The sequence below is a fragment of the Danio rerio genome, chromosome 8 (assembly GCF_049306965.1).
Source record: "Danio rerio strain Tuebingen ecotype United States chromosome 8, GRCz12tu, whole genome shotgun sequence".
Classification (NCBI taxonomy): Eukaryota; Metazoa; Chordata; class Actinopteri; order Cypriniformes; family Danionidae; genus Danio; species Danio rerio.
This window is the reverse complement of record NC_133183.1, coordinates 474,527-497,724: the sequence shown is the minus strand read 5'-3', so window position 1 is coordinate 497,724 and position 23,198 is coordinate 474,527. Positions and strand designations below refer to the sequence as shown.

Below are 23,198 nucleotides of genomic sequence, written 5' to 3'. Positions count from 1 at the left end.
ACATTTACATTTAGTCATTTAGCAGATGCTTTTATCCAAAGCGACTTACAAATGAGGACAAGGAAGAAATTTACACAACTATAAGAGCAACAGTGAAGAAGTACTGTAGGCGAGTTTCAGATGTGTAAAGTGGAAGAAGCAAAACATTAGTCATTTTTTATTTATATTTTTTCTGTAGTACAGTTAGCGGTGGAGCCAGAGAGGCAATTGCAGATGAGGAAGGGAAGTGGAGACTAAATAGTTGAGTTTTTAGTGGTTTCTTGAAGACAGCGAGTGACTCTGCTGTTCTGATGCAGTTAGGGAGTTCATTCCACCAACTGGGCAGATTGAATGCGAGAGTTCGGGAAAGTGATTTCTTCCCTCTTTGGGATGGAACCACGAGGCGACGTTCATTCACAGAACGCAAGTTTCTGGAGGACACATACATCTGCAGAAGTGAGAGCAGATAAGAAGGAGCAAAGCCAGAAGTCGCTTTGTAGGCAAACATCAGAGCTTTGATTTTGATGCGAGCAGCAACTGGCAGCCAGTGCAAACGGATGAGCAGCGGAGTGACATGTGCTCTTTTAGGTTCATTGAAGACCACTCGTGCTGCTGCGTTCTGAAGCAGCTGAAGAGGCTTGATAGAGTTAGCTGAAGCCCGGGTAGTAGAGAGTTGCAGTAGTCCAGTCTGGAAAGAACAAGAGCTTGAACAAGGAGTTGAGCTGCATGTTCAGATAAGAAGAGTCGGACCTTTCTGATGTTATAGAGTGCGAATCTGCACGATCGAGCAGTTCTAGAGATGTGGTCAGAGAAGTTTAGTTGGTCATCAATCGTTACTCCAAGGCTTTTCACCATTTTGGATGCAGTAATGGTTGCCCCGTCCATCTGGATTGAAAAGTTATGATGTAGAGTCGGGTTGGCAGAAACTACAAGCATTTCACAACAATCTACAACAGTTTGCGTTTATTGAACAGTAAGAATGATTATTATCAAACAGTCCCTTAAAAGTCATGTCTCGTCTTCAGTTTTGCACTCACACTCCACCCCTTAACTGCAGTCTGCAGACAGACCCTTAATTCAGCTGGATTAGGTCATTATACTGAAATAAAAGTCTGCAGCAACTTGTATTTCTCTGAGTATTTGACTGTTTTGAGAATGTTACGTATGATTGCAATAACATCCACTAACATCCAACTAAAATGTTTGAGAAATGCATTCCTGACTAGCGTATGAATAACCTCCTGCGCCGGTGTGTTTTGAGAACATTATTAAAGACGAGATCACTCTGATAATAAACAGATCTGTGCGTGTGTGTGTGTGTGTGTGTGTGTGTGTGTGTGTTCATGCGGGAGCTTCTCCAGAACATTCCCTGATCATGACAGAAACTTTTAAAGCAAACTTTCGGACAGAATGATGTGTGGAGTGTGAGATATTTCCAGCGCAGTATTCTGCTGTCAGTCTGGCGTGAATGAAGCGCGGTGTGTAAAACCAACAAACCCGTCTGAGCATCAGCACGGCCTCGGCAGCTCAGTTTTAGTGTTTTCCTGTGGAAATGACTCTTTTTATAAGACAGATGAAGCTCCAGCTCGGTAAAGTCCAGTCTGTCAGAGCAGAAACTCAGACTCTCATCCGTCTGAGCTCCAGGGACGCTTTAACTGCAAAACAAGCGCTTTACAAACAACCTGCGGCGGCACTGGAGCGTGACGGATGCTGCATGTGTGTAATGAGGCACTCCTACAGCAGATCAGGTGCAGAGGATGGTGGCCGACACAACTCAACATGCTGCAACTCAGGCCATGTCTACACACACACACACACACACACACAGGTATTTCTACATTTATTTATTTATTTTTAAATCTCTCTCCACATGAGCACGCATAAACACACGGTAATGCATGTTAAGAGCACGTCAACCCAACAGGGGGCGATCATGCCTGGACTTTTATGCTGGATTCACACCAAACGGGGAATTAAAGGTGCAATAGGTGATCTGCCTAAATGCTATCCATCAGCATAATAGACGAATTACCAGTTTGTAAATATTCAGAATGCACGCGCAGCGGGGTTGCAGAAAAAAAAAACGGAAGTGCTAACATTTACACCGAGGGAATGACATCTGATGCGGTACAGAGTTTGTTGTTGTATTTGAGATAAGTTATATTGATGACATATTATATATACATATATATTATCTACATAATGCTTTCAGCGTATTATAACTGCTCGTCACCCAGAGATAAACACAGTTATTCAGCTAAATTAACGTTAAAGTGAGCGGCGTTCATCTGACAGCTCCATTTGCGATAGATAGCACCATCCCAAAGGAGAACTGCAGAGTCCAGCATTATTAATTAGGTCCTAATAAACAGTCACATTCGGACGGCTTTTTAATCTATTTTATTTGCTTTTAACATCTTCGAACTAATACGACTGTTGATCAGCGCCACCTCCTGGACTGATCATTAAAAATGGGATCTAATGGGATGGAAAACGACTTCTGTGAGGCATTTTCCCCTCGTTGTCAGACGGCATCTGGAGCTGTTTAAATGACGCCTCGTCATCGCTAAAGTCAACATTTTCTCTTTCTTTTAAATATATAACCAGCCCAAACGAATGTAGTTCACCATAATGTTTGACACACACATGTAGCCTACTGTACTGTCCCACTGACATTAACATAAGCGGCTCACGAATTAGAGTCAACATGCAAATCAGCAGCAGAGTATCAGTCACGCACTTTTATTGGTCATTTTCGTAAATTGCATGACTTACATGCCTGTTAAGTTTCATGCCAGTAATCTGGTTTGCTCTATTGATGCAGTGAAGTATTGCGTGTGTGTGTGTGTGTGTGTGCGTGTGCGCGCGGGCATTGAAGAGCCGCTGAGCTAACAGCTGACCAAGGTTATAATAGTTTTGAATTTTAATTAGTTTTAGTTTCTATTTCGTTTTGACTTTTTGTTTTCAAATTCAGTCAGTTTTATTAGTTTAAGAGGCAGATATACTAGTTTTTATTAGTTCCTATATTGTGAAATGACTTTAGTTTTAGTTTAGTCTTTATTAGTTTCAGTATTAGTTTTAGTTTATTTTTCTAAATAAGGATATTTGTTAGGTGCAAGATTCTAAGTCAATGGAATAAATATTGTATAATAAAAACTCAGACATACATGTTTTGAAACCTGTATTTGGAGGATACATGTGTAACCCCCACTAATCCTACATCTTCCAACCCGCTCCAAGCTGGGATCAAACCGGCAACCTTCCGCATGGAAGTCGGTTGCTCTAACAAGGAGGCTAAAGACCATAGCCTCTAGCTTCTGTCGCTAGAGCACGTTTTAGAGGTCAGAGGAGTGAGAGTAGCCTTCAGTGCAATATGTGTGCAAGGCTGCTCTGAGGGTAAATACACAGTAGTGATGGGAAGTTCAGATCTTTAATGCGGATGTTTGGACTCAACATACCAACATTGTGTAGTCTGCAATAGTCAGAGTCAATAATCAGTCAGTTAAAACATCACCATGATCTGAAAAATGTCTTACAGTAAAGTTCTGCAGCCTAACTGAATCATGATTCACTTATTTAAACTCCATTACGATTGTCTGTTATGAAATAAACTTACGTTTTCTCCAGATCCTCTCATTTAAGCCCTCGGTTTACCCGCGCTGCAGTTGTTCAAGTTTAGTTCAGTCTCATCAGGCTGTCATGTGCTGTTTGTGTTTGGTTCACTGAATCACACATGCAAAGTATTATCGGTTCACCGCTTCTCAAGTTTAATCTCAGTGTTATGTTGCTGATCTAATAACTGAATGAGAGAATATTTTGGATTATTTAGAGTCAGAGGGGGTATTAGGCTTGTTAAAAATTAAGTAGTTTGTGGATAAGTGCTCACTGGAGATGTGAATCATTTCAAATGATTCAGTTTGTTTTGGTGAACTAGCTCAACCGGTTCACTTAGAAGATCCGGTTAAAAAGATTCATCCGCGATACAAAAATAAAACCCATTATTAAGCACAAATGTGTTTAAGTAATAGTTTAAAGTGTCTGTATTTCTGCTGTCACCGTGCTGCTGTCATGTTCACTTCACTACAGACTCTGAGGTGCCGTACGGGTCAAACACCTGCAGCGCGAATTAGATTTACTTCTAAACAGTTTACAGTAAGATTATGTATTAAATACATTCACAAATACGAAAACAACAATGCAATCTCACGGCAATTCGTAACTTTTTGATTTTGTGGCTAATTCGTATGAATTCGTACAATCTTATTCGTACAATTTAGTACAATTTGATCGTCAACCAATGACGGTTGGGGTTAGGGGTGGGGTTTGGGTGCCTCACCTCCTTTTCAAAATCGTATATTTTCGTACAACTGAACTCGTACGACATTAGCCACTAAACTGGCAAAACGTAAAATATTTGCGTTTCCTTGTGAGATCAGGCTGGAAAACGAAGGAGGTTTTTGCTATAATTTTGGCTAGATTCAGTTTTGTATGTACACAATACAGTTTCAGTTAGTTCTAGTTTTAAAAAAAAACTCTCGTTTTAATTTGTATTTTCAGTTAACGACAATTATGTAATATTTTAGTTTTTGTTTTCTCATTTGCTTTCGTTAACTATAATAACCTTGCAGCCGACAAGTTGGAAACACACGCACACACTGTAATTCTGGCGGCAGACACGTGAACTAAAAGAAAGTTTTTCTCTCGCGACAGATTATAGCGGCTTTAACACACACCTTTCACAGTTGTGTGTCACAAAAACACTCCATAATCCACTCAAAACGCTAGTGAAACCCATTTTCAGATCGTAAATTACCAGTTGTAAACGTAAGTACTAAACATTCTACCGGCAGACGCTGGTCGCTTTGTCGCCCTCCATGCAGCAGCCAAGAAAAAGGTCTATTGACACACTGATGACACACTCTCTGACACATTAAAGGGCACTTGATCTAGTTTTGCACATTTGCACCAGACACGTTCATAAAAACACTCCACATCAAACAAACAAAACACATTGTGCATCTGTGAAGTGTGTTCACACAGGTGAGTGGGGTTGATAAACCACCAGTAGAAACACTTCCCTCTATATTAATAAGCAAGCACTCCCCCTCTCATTAAATCTAGCACTGAATCCTCTGAGCACACACAGTTCCTCTGTATAATCAGCTATTGCTGTGTGCGTTGCCTCTTCTTGTTGAATGTCTCCTCAGTTGTAAGCAGCTTCAGAGTAAAGCATCTGCTAAATGACTGCATGTTAACATGTTTAAACCTTTTATAAAGGTGATGTTTCCCTTTAAGAGCTCTCCGGGCCACCGTAGCAGAGAACCCCGCGCGCTGTAATGGAGCATCTGCAGATCAATAAAGCAGGTTAAAGCAAGCATCGCAGTCCAGTGAATAACTGGCAGAAGACTGACTCCAGACCAGCAGGAGGACGAGGAGGCGTCGTGTAGCGGCCGATCGATGCTTGATAAATATGAAGAGGCAGATCTCTGACAGACAGAGAGCCTCATTTACCGCCGCTCAACAACACACACCTCCACAGATCATGCTCATTTATGTACTCATCGCACTGTGTGTTTAACCCTGTCCTGTTATCACAGACACTGACAGATGCTCGGGGTTTAAACTTTTATAATTCACTACAAGAGTGCTACAAAACTCGCTGTATCTCGTGACTTTGCTTTACGACATGCTACATGACTTTAAGATGACAGAAAAAGGACACAAATTGATATAAAGGGAACATGTTTAGGGAGGAGGGAAGCTGAAATCTGTGCAGATATACGGCGACGAAAGGGTTAAACTCTACTCTCTCAACTTCAACAACACGGTTTTGACTTTTTGAAGCTGTCTGAACTGGAGTAGTGGTAGCACCATGGTCTCATAATAAGAAGGTCTCTGGTTTGAGTCCCGGCTGTGTTTCTATGTGGAGTTTGCATGTTCTCCTCGTGTTGGCATGGGTCCAAACACATGCGGTACAGGTGAATTGGGTGAGCTAAATTGTCCATAGTGTATGAGTGTGTGTGAATGAGTGCGTATGGGTGTTTCCCAGTACTGGGTTGCAGCTGGAAGGGCATCCGCTGTGTAAAACATAAGCTGGAATAGTTGGCGTTTCATTCCACCATGGCGACCCCTGATAGATTAGGGACTAAGCCGAATGAAAATGAATGAATGAACTGGAATAAAAGATGTTGCTAGGCAAATTTCAGGAGTTGTAAATATTCTGAAGCAAACAGACTGGAAGACTGAATTTCGGCCCGCCCAGAGTCCTGAACTAAACCTGATTTAAATCTAGTTATGTCCTGTGAGAGACTAGTTATGACTCGAGAGACTAGTTGTCCTGCGAGAGGTTTAGTATGAATCTTTATTAACCCTTTGACTGCCCCTCTACGGTTGACCACTGTTTTGAACACTGACTGGTAAAGTCATGTAAAGGGGTGACGCGGTGGCTCAGTGGGCAGCACGTTCGCCTCACAGCAAGAAGGTTGCTGATTCGAGCCTTGGCTGGGTCAGTTGGTGTTTCTGTGTGGAGTTTGCATGTTCTCCCCGTGTTGGTGCTCCGGTTTTCCCCATAGTCCAAACACATGCGCTATAGGGGAATTGGGTAGGCTAAATTGTCTGTATTGTATGAGTGTGTGTATGGGAGTTTCCCAGTACTGGGTTGCAGCTGGAAGGGCATCCGCTGCGTAAAACATATGCTGGATAAGTTGGTGGCTCATTCCGCTGTGGCAACCCCAGGTTGATCAAGGGACTAAAGTTTTAAATAATAATAGTCTACACACAGCATTGTTGGATTACAAAAAAAAATCAGACATACATAATTCTGTTGCACTACTACACTTGATTTTGGCTTTATTGAAGAAAAAAATATATAAAACAATGGGAATCTGAAATATTTAATAGTATACATTAAAGAAAAGGTGATTTAGTATTCAAAAATGTTTTATTTTGACTATATTTTAAATTAATTGCTCTTACACTTCATATTTTCACAGTATATGTATTAAATTCGGTACTTTTAGCATAAACGGACATATCAACCATTTGATAGAGGCTGAAATTTTAGAAATTGTGTTGAAAAAAAAAATGCATTGGGTGTGTTTAGAAATGCAGTCCAAACATTTCTTTCTTAGTGGGGTAGTTAAAGAGTTAATGCTACAATAATTGCAGCTAATTTTTACCTCCAGCAGATGGCACTAATCTGCCTTCATTCATTGGGTTTTACATATTTATTCAGTCATATTCCTTCAGCTTAGTCCCTTTATTAATCCAGGGTCGCCACAGCGGAATGAACTGCCAACTTATCCAGCATATGTTTTATGCAGCGGATGCCCTTCCAGCCGCAACCCATCACTGGGAAACATCCATACACACTCATTCACACTCATAAACTACAGACAATTTTTGCATACCCAATTCCCCTATAGCGCATGTCTTTCGACTTGTGGGGGAAACCGGAGCACCCGGAGGAAACCCACGCCAACACAGGGAGAACATGCAAACTCCACACAGAAACACCAACTGACCCAGCCAGGACTCGAACCAGCGACCTTCTTACTGTGAGGCAAACGTGCCACCCACTGCACCACCGTGTCTGTTTTACATACTTCCCCAGTAATTCTAAAGTAAATATTACACGACCCAAAAACAGTTCAAATACTTTCTCAATATTTACATTTTTAGGTGAATAAATGGATTCTGGCATTGAAAATATTCCTGTATTCATTCATTCATTCTCATTCAGCTTAGTCCCTTTATTAATCAGGGGTTGCCACAGCGAAATGAACCGCCAACTATTCCAACATATGTTTTACAAAGTGAATGCCCTTCCAGCTGCAACCCAGTAATGGTCAACATCCATACACACACACTCATACACTACAGCCAATTTAGTTAATCAATTCCTCTATAGCGCATGTGTTTGGACTGTGAGGGAACCCAAGCCAACACAGGGAGAACATGCAAACTCCACACAGAAACACCAACCCAGCCAAGGCTCGAACCAGGGACCTTCTTGCTGTGAGGCCACAGAGCTGACCACTGAGCCAACACGTCGCAAGTGTGATTAATCATTCATTCATTCATTTTCTTGTCAGCTTAGTCCTTTTATTAATCCGGGGTCGCCACAGCGGAATGAACCGCCAACTTATCCAGCAAGTTTTTACGCAGCGGATGCCCTTCCAGCCGCAACCCATCTCTGGAAAACATCCACACACACACACACATACACTATGGATAATTTACCCAATTCACCTGTACTGCATGTCTTTGGACTGTGGGGGAAACCGGAGCACCTGGAGGAAACCAACGCGAACGCAAGGAGAACATGCAAACTCCACACAGAAACGACTGAGCCGAGGCTCGAACCAACAACCTTCTTGCTGTGAGGCGACAGCACTACCTACTGCGCCACTGTCACCCTAGTGTGATTATTAAAAATACAATTAATTAATGTTGAGCATTAGAGGCTGGAGATATTCACACACACACACACACACACACACATCTGTGTTTAAACCCCACATAAACAGTGAGTTTTCCATAATAGCGTCTCTTTAAGTATAACTCAGTGTAATGAGTGTAGTGAAATGCAGTGCATAGATGTGTTTGAGCAGCAGCAGAGGGTTAAACGTCTTCAGACCACAGCAGATATTCCCGTCAGCAGAAAAACACCGGGAGGCAAAGAAGACATTCCTCCAGACTTTATTTCAATATCCAAATATTTGATCTGGAGGGCCGGCGGTGTTTCCAGCATGAGTGTGTTGTGTGATTAAACAGCGTGTGTGTGAGCAAGCCGATCGCTCATGAATATGAAAGCTCCATCAAGTGAAGAGCTGCATGGATGATGATGATGTTCTCTGAAATCTGACTGTTTCTGAGTAATGATGTTCAACACACTGACCTGATCCTGCGGCTCGGTCCGGCCCAAACTCCTCCTCTCACGTCCAAAGCAGTTCATCTGGCCTTTTCTTCATTGTGCGGCGCCTACAGGATATCAAACAAAGAGGAAAATCACAAGATCTCCAACACATCACTGGAAGCAGGACGAGTTTAGGGGTATTTAGGTCATGGTTATTGTATTATTGTGATTAAGTGAAGCTTTAATCCTGATATACAGTGTTATTACAACACTGCACTGCAAATAAGTGCTTCTCTTTCTTAGTTTTTGTCAAGTTTTTGTCTTGTTTCTAGTCCAAATATCTAAAAGATCTCAAATAATAAGCATTTTCTAGACAAAGCATTTTTAAATAAGTTCAAATGAAGTGAGTTTTTCATTAAAACATTATCAGAAAATGGGGGAAGTAAGCAATCTTGTTGTCAGTTATAAAGTTATATTTATTTCTCTTACACCAGTGGCAGATTATTTTGCTTGTCTTATGAAAACACATTAAATTTTGACTCATTATTCCAGCTTATAAATGCGGGTAACACTTTACAATAGCAGTACATGAATAATGATGTGTTAATATGTAAAACTAGATATTAAAGTTTAAGAACAAACTTTATGGTGGCTTAAAAAGCAGAGTCTGAATGTTTTAAGTGGTTTTAAAGTGTAAATAGCATGTTAGTATGATTCTATCTTGAATTGGCATGTTACTAGCATGAATTAACATGTTATTAGCATAATTCTAGCATGAATTAGCATGTTACTAGCATGATTCTACCATGAATTAGCATGTTGTTAGCATGTTTCTAGCATGAATCAGCTTGTTGTTAGCATGAATTAGCATGATGTTAGCATGACTAGCATGTTTCTAGCAACATTAGCATGTCAGTAGCATGTTAAAACTATTACAATGTGTTAGAATAGCTAGTCATAGTCTATAGAACAGTTGCTAGGGTGCTGAAATTGGTTGCTAGGGAGTGGTTAGTAAGTCTAAAGGTCATCAGTGATTGGCTGATGGCTAGACTGAGTTGAATGAGGCCTGACTCTAGTCTGTAGGACAGCCTGATGCAGAGTTATGGGCTCACAAAGGTTGACTCAATGTTAAGTCAATGGCAGTCTTTTACAATGGAAGTCTGTGGACAGTTGCTAGGGTGGCATAAGTGGTTGCTAGTAAGTTTAAAGGTCATCGGTGATTGGCTGCTGGCTAGTCTGAGTTAGATGAGGCCATTCTTAAGTTTGTAGGACAGTCTGATGCAGAGTTATGAGGTCACAAAGTTTGACCCAATGTTAAGTCAATGGGAATTTTGGGAATTTCCCAGGTCGTTTTTCGGAAAACCGAAAGTCGGATCAGTTAGAAAAGACATAGCAACCCGAGTCAGACCAGTTTGAAGGTTTGACGAAAGTTTGAAGTATGTAGCTTGAAGAGGTTAGGAGGAGATACACTTTAAAATTAGACTCGGAAGACGGAAGAAGAAGAAGTTTAAGTGAGATAACAGTATGTTGGCTTTTCAAGCCACCATAACAAACATTACTTTATTATGAACTAATGATGGGTGAATGCATGCGCTAATCTTTAACTAACTTTACAACATGAGTCACAAGAGTTAATATGTAAATAACGGCTACCCTTATTACTTGGTAGTACATGTTGTTAATTAATGTGTTAGTTACCACATTTGTTTATGCTTAATTTAACCATCATGAACTCCTGACATGTTAATGTTTAGTTATATCTTGACTACTTGGAGAGACAGATCACCATTAACCCATCCTTAAGTACTCATCAACTCCTTATGCACATTCGTCTAGTGCAGGCATGTCCAAACTCGGTCCTGGAGTGCCGGTGTCCTCCACAGCTTAGTTCCAACCCTAACCAGACACACCAAGGCTAGCTAATCCAATAGTATCTGGATGCTGCCTTTATGATGCAAACTGAGATTGCATTACTCAGCAATGCAGTGTCAGACACAATGCACTCAGTGGAGTGAGTGACGTCACTGAATAACAATAGAAGAATGTTTACACTGAATAACAATAGAAGAATGTTCAGGCAACATCAACAGTTTAAACACAGGAGTCGATGAGTAGTTAGGGACGAGTTAAGGGTGATGTGCCCCTCCAAGTAAAGTCATGACATAATTATACATTAACAGCTTATGAGGTCATGTTGGTTACATTAAGCTTAAACTTTAATGTTAATTTAACACCATGCACTAACAGGTGATAAAGGTAGTCGTCATTCACACACACTGGAAAAAATAATGTCTGCAAATTTGTTGCAAACAATTTATGTTATATATAAACAAACAAATTAAATTTAGCAATGTTCAACTTATCTTGTTTGTTTAAATTCAGCTCAAATAAATTATTTACAACACTCAACTTTAAAAAAATGAGTAAATCTAAGGAATCATCTTTGAATCTTTTTTCAGTGCACGACCTCTCGTGAAGTTGAAGTTCATGATTGGCACATGCATTCACTCAAATCATTAGTTCATAATAAAGTAATGTTTAGTTTACATATTAATGCATCATTATTCATGTACTGTTACTGTATAGTTAACTTATTAGGTGTAACATAATTATAAAGTGCAAAAACAATACGTTTGCATTAGTTTAGAACAACATAAACATTAATTACAGTAGTTATTGACGGTTTAAGAAAAGAAATCGCCTGAATTTGGATGCAGACCTGCTGCACATGCAATCTGAGCTGCATGCAATGCTTTTTAATGCGCTCACCCCTCACAGTGACTTCACTAGCTCCATTGAGTGCATTGTGTCTGACATTGCATCACTGAGAGATGCATCATCATGAGACTATTGGAATTTTCCTAAACTCCATCTAGTCTTTTGTGAACTTATTGTGAAGGTTCAGAGTATATAGAGGAATCAGAGAGTGAAATTTAATACCTTTAAGACCTTTTAAAGACCTTATAACCACTTTAGGATTCAACCAGAAACACTGGTGAGACTTTACCCGGGTATATATTTACTAAATATTATGGTAACACTTTATTTTGAAGGTGCATTTGAGTATTAGTAGTCTGTCTGCTTAATATGCTGATGCTGCTCCGTTAATAGACATTTAACTGACTATAGTAAACTTTTCATGTTCATGTCAACTTATACACTAACCCCAACCTAACAGTCTACTGAGAATCTAATGAGAACTAGTTGGCATGTAGATGCAGTGCAACTTAATTCAGCAAGCAGACCATCAAAAATGTGACCAATATTAATGTAAGAAACAAATCCAAAACTAAAACATTAGAGAGGAGTCTGGCTGCAGACCTGGTGCAGTGCATTCTGAGCTGCATCCAATGCTTTTTAATGCGCTCACCTAACCCCACCCCTAACCCTACCCATCACAGTGACGTCACTCACTCCATTGACTGCATTGTGTCTGACCCTGCATCGCTGAGTGATGCAATCTCAGCCTGCATCATAAAGGCTGCATCCAGACACTATTGAAACATTAGACATATACTGAATAAATCTCTAGTAAATCTTGCTAATTGAGCAGGTTGGCGCCTGTAGAACTGCAGAAATGATGGTGTTGCCTTGATTACAGCAGTAAACAAAGCAGCATGATGTCAAATCTAGCCGGATTCTGTTGATTTCATTTACTACACAGCATCCTGATATTCCCAGATTTAATTCAGGCATCTTTAGCATACAAATATACACTGCATAATCAAAAATGATGTCAAATTTAATACCTTACAAACTAGCATTAAAGACTTTTTATACTTATCAAGGGCCTTAAATTTCTCTACATTGCTTTATCAACTCTTAATAAAGTTATTAAGCATTAACTAAGAAAATAACATCAGCTAAGATCAATAAATGCTTTTCAAACTCTAAAGATTTAGTAGTTTTCACTGCAAGCTTAATTAATGTAAATAAATGGAGGCATATTATACAGTATTAATGAACAACAGACCTATAAATATTCAGAGTATCAGTCAATGTCTCCTGCATGTGGGCCTGATTAACATGTAAAAAAAGGTATTGCTGGAAAATAAATAGCTTATTATGTATTAAAGCACACTGTGATGAACAAACACCAATACAACAATCTGAATATTAACAAAAACACACTCTAAGAGTTTAAATAAAACTTGATTTGTGTTTGAAACCATAATTTTCTTGCTTTGGAACAGAAATAATTGTGCAAAAGTGGCATAGAAATAAACTTGAGTTGAATAATTGTTGACTGTATTTAGAATATCAGCATCACACATGTGCATTATCTCATTTAAATGGGAGAGATGTGTGTGCTGCTGTATACTCATGATGATCATGCTGAATGTTCTGCACGGCTCTGCTTCCCTCTTCTGGATTTCTCCGATCATGAATATTCAGCCATGATGGCAGAACTGCGTGTGTGTTTCTGGTGAACAGAAGCAGAATTAAAGGTTGATCACATTATTATAAGATCATCAATTAATGCGCTTGACGGCTGAGAGAGACTGAAACCTTTCCCCATCGTTCAGCAGAGCGAGTTTCCCGCAGCTGTTTTCCAGCGGCATTAACCGCTGTCATCCAGAAACAACAGCAGCCCAGCGGTGTCAATTATATTTGATTGACTGAGTAAAGCAGCACACAAATAAGCCCAAACAATGGACACAAAAATCTATAGACGACTCGACTGCTGTCAAATCAAGCGCTCGTCTGCTCCATTTTCATGCTGCACAACAGCCGAACACCAGCGCCTGCCTGCCTGTCTCTCGCTCTCAGCCTGTATCTGTGTGTCTCTCTGTCTGCCCGTCTCTCAATCTGTCTCTCTCTCTCTCTGTTATACTTTCTCTCTGTCTTATTCAAATTCATATTCAAAGAGCTTTATTGGCATGACTGAAATAAAGCACAATGTTGTCAGAACAAAACATACATATAGATTTAATAATAATAATATGAACAAACACTTATTCTCTCTCAATCTGTCTCTCTCTCTCATTTAATTTAAATAAGCCTCACAAAGTGCTCACAAATCTTTCATTGACATTATTATTTTCAACAGGATCCTTACAATATTATGTATAATTGTGCAATACATCAGTCAGTCCTGAAGCCAAATCTGGAGCTGATCTAACTAAATAACTGCAGATAATGATTTTTAAAAATTAGTAGCTCAAATCTATATTAGAGAAAAATATTCAAAAGCAAAAATCTAAATAATAATATTAATTTTATTTATAGTGCGCTTTTCTCAGACTCGAAGCGCTAAAAACAAAATGTTGTGTAGTTTGCAATATTTTGCATGAATTTAAATGCATTATCTTTCCATTTCTAAAGACATTTAGAGACTTTACAATTATCTTAATAAACATATCTGTGAAAATAATCTATTTTGTTTAAATGTGCTAGAAAATATGACCTATTTATATATATATACTCACCGGCCACTTTATTAGGTACACCTGTCCAACTGCTCATTACCACAAATGTCTAATCAGCCAATCACATGGCAGCAGCTCACTGCATTTAGTCATGTAAACATGGTCAAGAGGATCTGCTGCAGTTCAGACTGAGCATCAGAATGGGGAAGAAAGGGGATGTAAGAGACTTTGAATGTGGCATGGTTGTTGGTGCATTTCAGAAACTGCTGATCTACTGGGATTTTCACACACAACCATCTCTAGGGTTTACAGAGAATGCTCCGACAAAGAGGAAATATCCAGTGAGCGGCAGTTCTGTGGGTCAAATGCCTTGTTGATGAGGTCAGAGGTCAGAGGAGAATGGCCAGACTGGTTCCAGCTGATAGAAAGGCAACAGTAACTCAAATAAGCACTCGCTACAACCGAGCTCTGCAGAAGAGCATCTCTGAACACACAACACGGCCAACCTTGAGGCGGATGGGCTACAGCAGCAGAAGAGCACACCGGGTGCCGCTCCTGTCAGCTAAGAACAGGAAACTGAGGCTACAATTCACACAGACTCACCAAAACTGGACAATAGAAGATTGGAGAAACGTTGCTGCTCTGATGAGTCTCCATTTCTGCTGACACATTCGGATGCTCGGGTCAGACAACATGAAAGCATGGATCATCCTGCCTTGTATCAGCGGTTCAGGCTGGTGGTGGTGGTGTAATGGTGTGGGGGAGATTTTCTTTGGGTCCATTAGTACCAATTGAGCATCAACGCCACAGCCTACCTGAGTATTGCTGCTGACCATGTCCATCCCTTTATGAGCACAGTGTCTCCATCTTCTGATGCTACTTCCAGCAGGATAACGCAGCATGTCATAAAGCTCAATCATCTCAGACTGCTGAACATGACGATGAGTTCACTGTACTCAAATGGCCTCCACAGTCACCAGAGCTCAATCCAATAGAGCAGCTTTGGGATGTGGTGGAACGGGAGATTGGCATCATGGATGTGCAGCCGACAAATCTGCAGCAACTGTGTGATGCTATCATGACAACATGGAGCAAAATCTCTGAGGAATATTTCCAGCAGCTTGCTGAATCTCTGACAAACACACACACACACATATATTTTAGTTTGGATGTAATAAAAGTAGTTTTTAAAATGATTAAATAACAATATTAAGGTCCATATTATTTTAATTAAGGTCAATATTATTAGCGTCTTTAAGATGCCCAGTCAGTTTATCATCACACATCTCCATCTTTAACTTCACACACTCGTGATTCTCCTCAGACATCCTCACTATTGAAACGAGCTCTGTGCGAGTAACCTCTCCTCGTATAGTAAACAGCTGAAAACCTCTTTATTTTAATCGGCGTTATACAATGCTTTCCAATAGCAGACCGTTTCTTGCATTCAAACGTAATAACAGATAAATTATGAATCATACATTACCGCAAAACAACACAGATTATATAGAAACATATTAGAGTTATTAAACAAACAGAATCACAAGTAAAGAGCGATTCCTTCATTCGTCTGTGTGTTCGTTCAGGTTCATTATTATCGAGTCTGTACAAAACTCTAAACTGGTGAGTAAGAAAGTGTTCTCATGTACGTAACGCGTGATTTAAAGGGTCAGTTCACACAGAAATCAAGATTCCCCATGTGGTTTATAATCCTCTGAGCGCTTCGTTCATCATTCATCACACAAATGAAGATATTTTAGATGAAATCCTGCAGCTCTTCATCCTCCATAAACAGCAAGGGTCCCGAGACGCAGGTCCAGAAACACATCCTTAAACCACCAAAGCTCCAAAATACCTGCAACACTACTCTGTCCACCAATGTTTTCAGTATCAGATCAAACCGTGTGTTCACTACACTGCAAAACAGGCTTTTCAAGAGTGTTCAAGTCCAAATATCTAAACATGCTCACATCAAGAAGCTTTACTTCCTTTCAGAAATAATAAGTGAAGGTTTGTAGTGTTTTCCTTCAAATAAGATGAATAATCTGTAACATTATAATATCTACACACTATGAACCATTTATTAAGCATTAGCAAATAGTGAATTCATCATCAGTTCAGCATTACTCTACATTAATAAACAGTTTATAACTGCAGATACAAATGCTCTATTACTGACTTATAAACACATGTATAATGTGCTTAATCATTGCACTTTCATACTTTGTTAATGATTTATTTTTATTACTAAATTAAGTATTGCATTATTTACAAATCAGTTATTTAAGCATCGTTAGTTGCTTTTTAAGATGATTCAGAACGAGTTAGTAAATGATTAATAAACTATTGAAATCAACATTTATGTCGGTGCAATAGCCTAGTGGTTAGTGTGCTGACAAATGGTGCAGGAGCACTTCAGGGCGTCCCAAGTTCGAATCCCGGCTCGAGGACATCTCCCGTCTCTACCCCAGCTCTCTCCCACTTCACTTCCTGTCTATAATACTGTCCTGTCCACTTAATAAAGGCAAAAAGGCCAAAAATATATCTTAAAAAATAATAAAAATCAACATTTATATCTCTTATTATTCAGGCGTATACTAATAGTTCATTTGTATGTTGATAAATGCTTTATTAACTCATCTTCATCCAGTTCTGTGAGCTAATCTAAAGTGAGGACTATTGAATCCTGCATAAATGACTATTAAAGGCTCAGTTATATTCTAAACAGGAATAAAAGAACATTAACAACATTATTAATTCTATTCATTTGAAGATACACAAATTAACCTGCAACAAATAAAATAAAATCTTTGGAACCGTATCTACAATAAAAAGACTACAGTTTAAACAGTGCATCTTCTTATATTGATTAATTATTATATTGTTGTTTTATCTAATTATCCAAGTCATTTTACTTTTTAGATACGATTGCAAAGATTATTGTGCATTTGATACCAAGCATTTAATTGGCATTTATAAGAGATTTATAAAGCATCAATAGTCCTCACTTTAGATTAGGTCACAGAACTGGATGAAGCAGAGTTAAAAATAAATCATTAACATACAAATCAACAATTACTATACGCCTGAATAATACGAGTTATAAACGTTAATTTCAATAGTTTATTAATCATTTACTAACTCATTCTGAATCATCTTAAAAACCTCCAACTACTCTTAAATACAACTGGTGTGTTATTAATGCAATAGTTAATTTAGTGAAAAATTAAAACAAAGTATGAAAGTGCAGTTATTAAGCACATTATACATGTGTTTATAAGTCAGTAATAGAGCATTTGTATCTGCAGTTATAAACTGTTTACTAACGTTTATTAATGCAGCGGTCATGCTGAACTGATCATGAATTCACTAGATGCCAATAATTCATAAATGACTCATAGTGTGCAGTTATTATAGTGTGTTACTGAATAATCTGCCAGTGAGGGGAATAATCTGGTCATTTCACTCAGAAAACCAGGTGTTCCTCACCCACTGGCAGATCAGCTTCCTTTGTTTTAAATAAACACTAAATTTGATTTAATCCTCCTGAGAGAGCTGCTGAAAAAACTGCTTAAACCAGCCTAGGATGGTTGGCTGGTTTTAGCTGGTCGACCAGCCTGGTTTTAGAGGGGTTTTGGCCATTTTCAGCCTGGTCTTAGCTGGTCAGGCTGGGAGATGACCATCTAAAACCAGCTTGACCAGCCTAGTCAGGCTGGAAGCACAGCCAAAACCAGCTATGTCCAGCTTAAACCAGGCTGGTCACGCTGGTTTTAGTTGGATTTAGCTGGTCATTTTCCACCGTGACCAGCTAAGACCAGCCTGGAAATGGCCAAAACCACTCTAAAACCAGCCTGGTCGACCAGCTAAAACCAGCCAACCATCCTAGGCTGGTTTAAGCTGGATTTTTCAGCATGGTGGTGATTAATAACATGTTTAATTTCTGTGTGAACTAACCCTTAAAGGCACAGATCACCCAAATATGAAAGCTTCCTGTTCATGTAGTCGCCCACAGCTCATCCCAGATGAGCTTTTTATTACATTAATGGAGATTGGGAGCTGAATCTGTGGTTCTCAGCGCTTCATATAACGGCAGACAACACTGACATGTTAAGTAGATTAAAAATAATGAGATCTTGTAAACAGAAATCATCACTCCCTACAGGAAACTGAACATCACTTACAGCATGAAGTCAAACAGGTATCAGCACACGTGACTGCTTTACTGCAGGGGTGTCCAACTCAGTCCTGGAGGGCCGCTGTCCTGCATAGTTTAGCTCCAACATCCTTCAACAAACCTGCCTGGAAGTTTATGATTAACCAAGAAAGAGCTTGATCAGCTGCCTCAGGTGTGTTTAATTGGGGTTGGAACTAAAGTATGCAGGAGCCCGGCCCTCCAGGACTGAGTTTGGACACCCCCGCTTCACTGGATTAAAGCTATAATATTGTAAATAATGTTGAATTTTTTACCGGGAGCTTTACATGAGCTCAGTGTGTGATCAGGAGCCACGGCTATAGATTTGGACTCATCTGTATGTGTTTATTTATAAATCGGTCACCATTCACTGCCATTATATGAAGCCCCAAACCCCACAGAGTCAGCTCAAAGCCTGCTGTGATGCTCTAAAGTCACACACATCAGCAGTTTTCTGGATTCTGCGATTCACGTTTAATATTTCCCTGTTTATTTCTGCTGGTGAACTGCATTATGGGATGTTGACCTTTCCTCTAGCAGCTTTTAACCTACTCAAGTGTGTAAATGTCATGATCACCAGCGATCTCTAACCACCAGAGGTCGCTGGAAAACATTCACACTCGCACAAACTACAAATTCGCTAGGTCACAGGTGTCAAACTCAGTTCCTGGAGGGCCGCAGCTCTGCATAGTTTACTTCCAACCCTAATTAAACACACCTCATCAAACTAATTGAGTCCTTCAGGCTTGTTTGAAACCTACAGGTAAGTGTGTTGGAGCAGGGCTGGAACTAAACTGTGCAGGGCTTCGGCCCTCCAGGAATTGAGTTTGACACCCCTGCGCTAATTCATGGACTACAACTTCATACATGCCCTCCATTCACACATGTTCTAGATCCTGACTGATTACACCGGCCTGATTCATGGTGTAGAAGTACTGCTCAAACACAAATACTCTTTGCTGAGTCTTGTTATCTGCTATAGTGACACTACAACGCGTTTCCTTGGTCTGCCTTTGCCGTGTGTTTGATCCTTTGCCTTGTTTATGTGTTTCGTCCTGTTTGCTGCCTGCCTTTTGACCATCTGCCTGTTAATTTGATGTCGACTCTGGATTGCCCTCATACATCAGTTTGCCCCTGTATTGACCACTGCTTGACTGTCCATTCTAATAAACCAGCGTGTGGATCCCCACCTCTGCTTGATCAGTGTGTAAAAGTGTGTGTTCTGCACGTGTGTAATAGTGTGCAGTGCTGTATAGTGTGTGTGTTGGTGTTGTATATTACACTACAGACTCCGTGTCATGAACTGCAGCACGTTTACTCTTACTCTACACTCTTATTCCTCTACAGATTGTCTCTGATATCATCTCAAACCACTAAAATGTCAGTAAAAGTCTCTTTATTAAACTGTAGAGTTTAATATTCAACATCAGAAGTGGACAGAGCAGAGATCAACATCCCATAATGCAGTTCACCACCGCTAATAAACACAGAAGCTGTTCATTACCTACAGTGTGCATCTCTGATGAGCTGTGGGGGAGGAAATGAGCAGGATATTGTCATTTTAGTGTGAACTAACCCTTAACCCAGGGCTCTGACAGTCATCGGCTGCTCTACACAGCGCTCGTCTTGCTCTTGCTCTTCTTCCCGGTGTGTTTTCCAGGACTCTGAGCATTGCTGCTGCTGCTGTTGCTGTTGTTGTTGTTCTGGTTTCCGCTCAGCGTCTCCATTATAGAGCGAAACGCACCGAAGGGTCTCTTTTCTTTAGTGGACGGGGCTTTAGTGTCGCCGGCGGCTCCGTCTTTCCGCGGCGGCTCATCAAACGTGACTCTCAGCTTCAGATTCTGCGAGGTTTTCCTGCGGGAGGACGGAGATTTGAGCGCACTTTTAGGACTGGTGGTGACTTTATCTCCCGCTTCTGTTCTGGTTTCAGGATCGCTCTGGTCTGATGATGGAGACGGGTTACAGGCGTCCACAGATTTGGAAGTCCTGTGTGTGAAGGAGAGCTTGCGTTCGCTGGAGGAGTGTGTGTTTTTGGGCTCCTCAGCCTCGGGGATGGGCAGTTGTGTGGGTCTGGACATGTGTTTGGTCTCGTCTGGAGGATAGACGTCTCCGTCAGACTCACTGAGCGAACGCTGCATGATCTGCTTCAGACGCGCCAGCTTAAGTTCCCGCCTCTCCCCCACTCCCAGCCGTTTCATTGGTCCAGCCCCTGGCCCCGCCCCTGACTCCGCCCCTGCATCGTGGGTGTCTCTGGGATGGGTTCGCTCTGCTGCATCTTTCGTCAGCAGTTTCCGCATGACTCCGTCCGTCTCCGTGTGTTTCTGCTTCAGGACCCACTGGCCGTTTTCAGGAGCCACTTCTGCTGTTAGGGTCATTTCAGGCCACGAGTCTGACGGAGGAACACGACAGCTGAACAGAGACAGAGAACATCTGTCAGACAACACAAGATACAAGAACATCTGGAAATCTGCTGGTTATGAAATACATCTAAAAATGGGCTGGTTGCTATGGAAAGCATCTAAAAATGGGCCGGTTCCTACGAAATACATCTAAAAATGCGCCGGTTCCTATGAAATACATCTAAAAATGCGCCGGTTCCTATGAAATACATCTAAAAATGGGCCGGTTGCTAGGAAATATATCTAAAAATGCGCCGGTTGCTAGGAAATGTATCTAAAAATGGGCCATTTGCAATGAAATACATCTAAAAATGGGCCGGTTGCTATGGAATGCTTCTAAAAATGGGCCGGTTGCTAGGAAATATATCTAAAAATGGGCCAGTTGCTCAAAAAAGCATGTAAAAATGGGCCGGTTCCTACGAAATACATCTAAAAATGCGCCGGTTCTTATGAAATACATCTAAAAATGGGCCGGTTGCTATGGAATGCTTCTAAAAATGGGCCGGTTGCTATGGAATGCATCTAAAAAAGGGCCATTTGCAATGAAATACATCTAAAAATGGGCCGGTTGCTATGGAAAGCATCTAAAAATGGGCCGGTTGCTAGAAAATATATCTAAAAATGGGCCAGTTGCTATGAAATACATCTAAAAATGGGCCGGTTGCTATGAAATACATCTAAAAATGGGCCGGTTGCTATGAAATACATCTAAAAATGGGCCGGTTGCTGTGAAATACATCTAAAAATGGGCCGGTTGCTATGGAATGCTTCTAAAAAAGGGCCGGTTGCTAAGAAAAACATCTAAAAATAAGTCTGTTGCTATGAAATACATCTAAAATGTGCCTGTTGCTATGAAATACATCTAAAAATAAGTTGGTTGCTATGAAATACATCTAAAAATGGGCCGGTTGCTATGGAATGCTTCTAAAAATGGGCCGGTTGCTATGGAATGCTTCTAAAAATGGGCCGGTTGCTATGGAAAGCATCTAAAAATGGGCCGGTTGCTAGAAAACATATCTAAAAATGGGCCAGTTACTATGAAATACATCTTTAAATAAGCCGGTTGCTCAAAAAAGCATTTACAAAATGGGCCGGTTCCTATGAAATACATCTAAAAATGGGCCGGTTGCTATGAAATACATCTAAAAATGGGCCGGTTGCTATGAAATACATCTAAAAATGGGCCGGTTGCTATGAAATACATCTAAAAATGGGCCGGTTGCTATGGAATGCTTCTAAAAAAGGGCCGGTTGCTAAGAAAAACATCTAAAAATAAGTCTGTTGCTATGAAATACATCTAAAAATGTGCCTGTTGCTATGAAATACATCTAAAAATAAGTTGGTTGCAATGAAATACATCTAAAAATGGGCCGGTTGCTATGGAATGCATCTAATAATGGGCCGTTTTCAATGAAAGACATCTAAAAACTGGCTGGTTGCTAGGAAATACATCTATAAATGGGCCAGTTGATATGAAATGCATCTAAAAATGGGCCGGTTGCTGTACATTATACATGTGTGTGTGTGTGTGTGTGTGTGTGTGTGTGTGTTGTCAGACCTGGGAGATGGTGGTCTGCCGTTAGGCTCTTGTGTCTGCAACAGAAGCTGAAGCTGATTCTGTAGAGCCACCCGCGCCGTGGTCTGCCTGTCAGAAACACACACACACACACCGGCATCACACACTCCACACCTTCAGCAGCGGTCGGTCAGACACATGAGTGAGTGCATCTCTTACTCGTGCAGCTGTTTGGTGAGTTTGACCACCTGCGAGGCCAGAGACATGCAGGTCTCCACCACCACCAGGTACCTGGAGCAGGTGGTGTGACCCTGACGCTCCGCACACTGAGACGCGCGCTCACACTGCTGATTCTGCACCGTCACATTAGAGCCGTACTCCACCAGAGTCTGAGAAACACACACACACACACACACACACACACACACACACACACACACACACACACACACACACACACACACACACACACACACACACACACACACACACACACACACACACACACACACACACACACACACACACACACACACACACACACACACAGAGAGACAGAAATTGATTGTGAATGATAATTCAGATTACTTTATAAAGGTGTTTGTTGTATATTGTCGCTATTTTCATACTCAAGCTGTGAAGGAACAAGTTTAAGGGTTAAATATAAATAGTTTTCAGACGCTGAACAAACTTTAGTTTTTGCTTTTTGTTTCTGAATATATGATTCAGCTTGTTTATCATCTTGTGATATTGTTTTTGTGCTGCTGGTCTCACTTAAATAAATGAGTGTTTAAAATGACTTTCTGTTCAAGTCTTGCGTTTTAGTTGTGAGAATGCAGATTAATTAAACTGAGAGGCCGATCTGCAGAGTATTCTCCATGCAGCA

The 23,198-nt window shown here is 40.5% G+C and overlaps 2 protein-coding genes across 3 annotated transcripts in view; both read right to left on the bottom strand.

Moving 5' to 3' along the window:
- dmxl1 (Dmx like 1) overlaps nucleotides 1-23,198 on the bottom strand; it is a 372,767-nt gene that overhangs the window by 145,563 nt on the left and 204,006 nt on the right. The window lies entirely within an intron of this gene.
- Nucleotides 15,580-23,198, bottom strand: part of sncaip (synuclein, alpha interacting protein) — a 28,652-nt gene continuing 21,033 nt past the window's right edge. Inside the window, exons 9-11 of one of the 2 annotated variants that reach the window (XM_009303688.5) lie at nucleotides 22,532-22,701; nucleotides 22,355-22,441; nucleotides 15,580-20,806 (exon numbers count right to left, since the gene is read on the bottom strand). In XM_009303688.5, the coding sequence (XP_009301963.2) occupies nucleotides 20,008-20,806; nucleotides 22,355-22,441; nucleotides 22,532-22,701 (1,056 nt within the window). In that variant the 3' untranslated portion in view covers nucleotides 15,580-20,007. The remainder of the gene's footprint in view (nucleotides 20,807-22,354; nucleotides 22,442-22,531; nucleotides 22,702-23,198) is intronic. The other variant, NM_001113636.2, reaches the window with a different exon arrangement.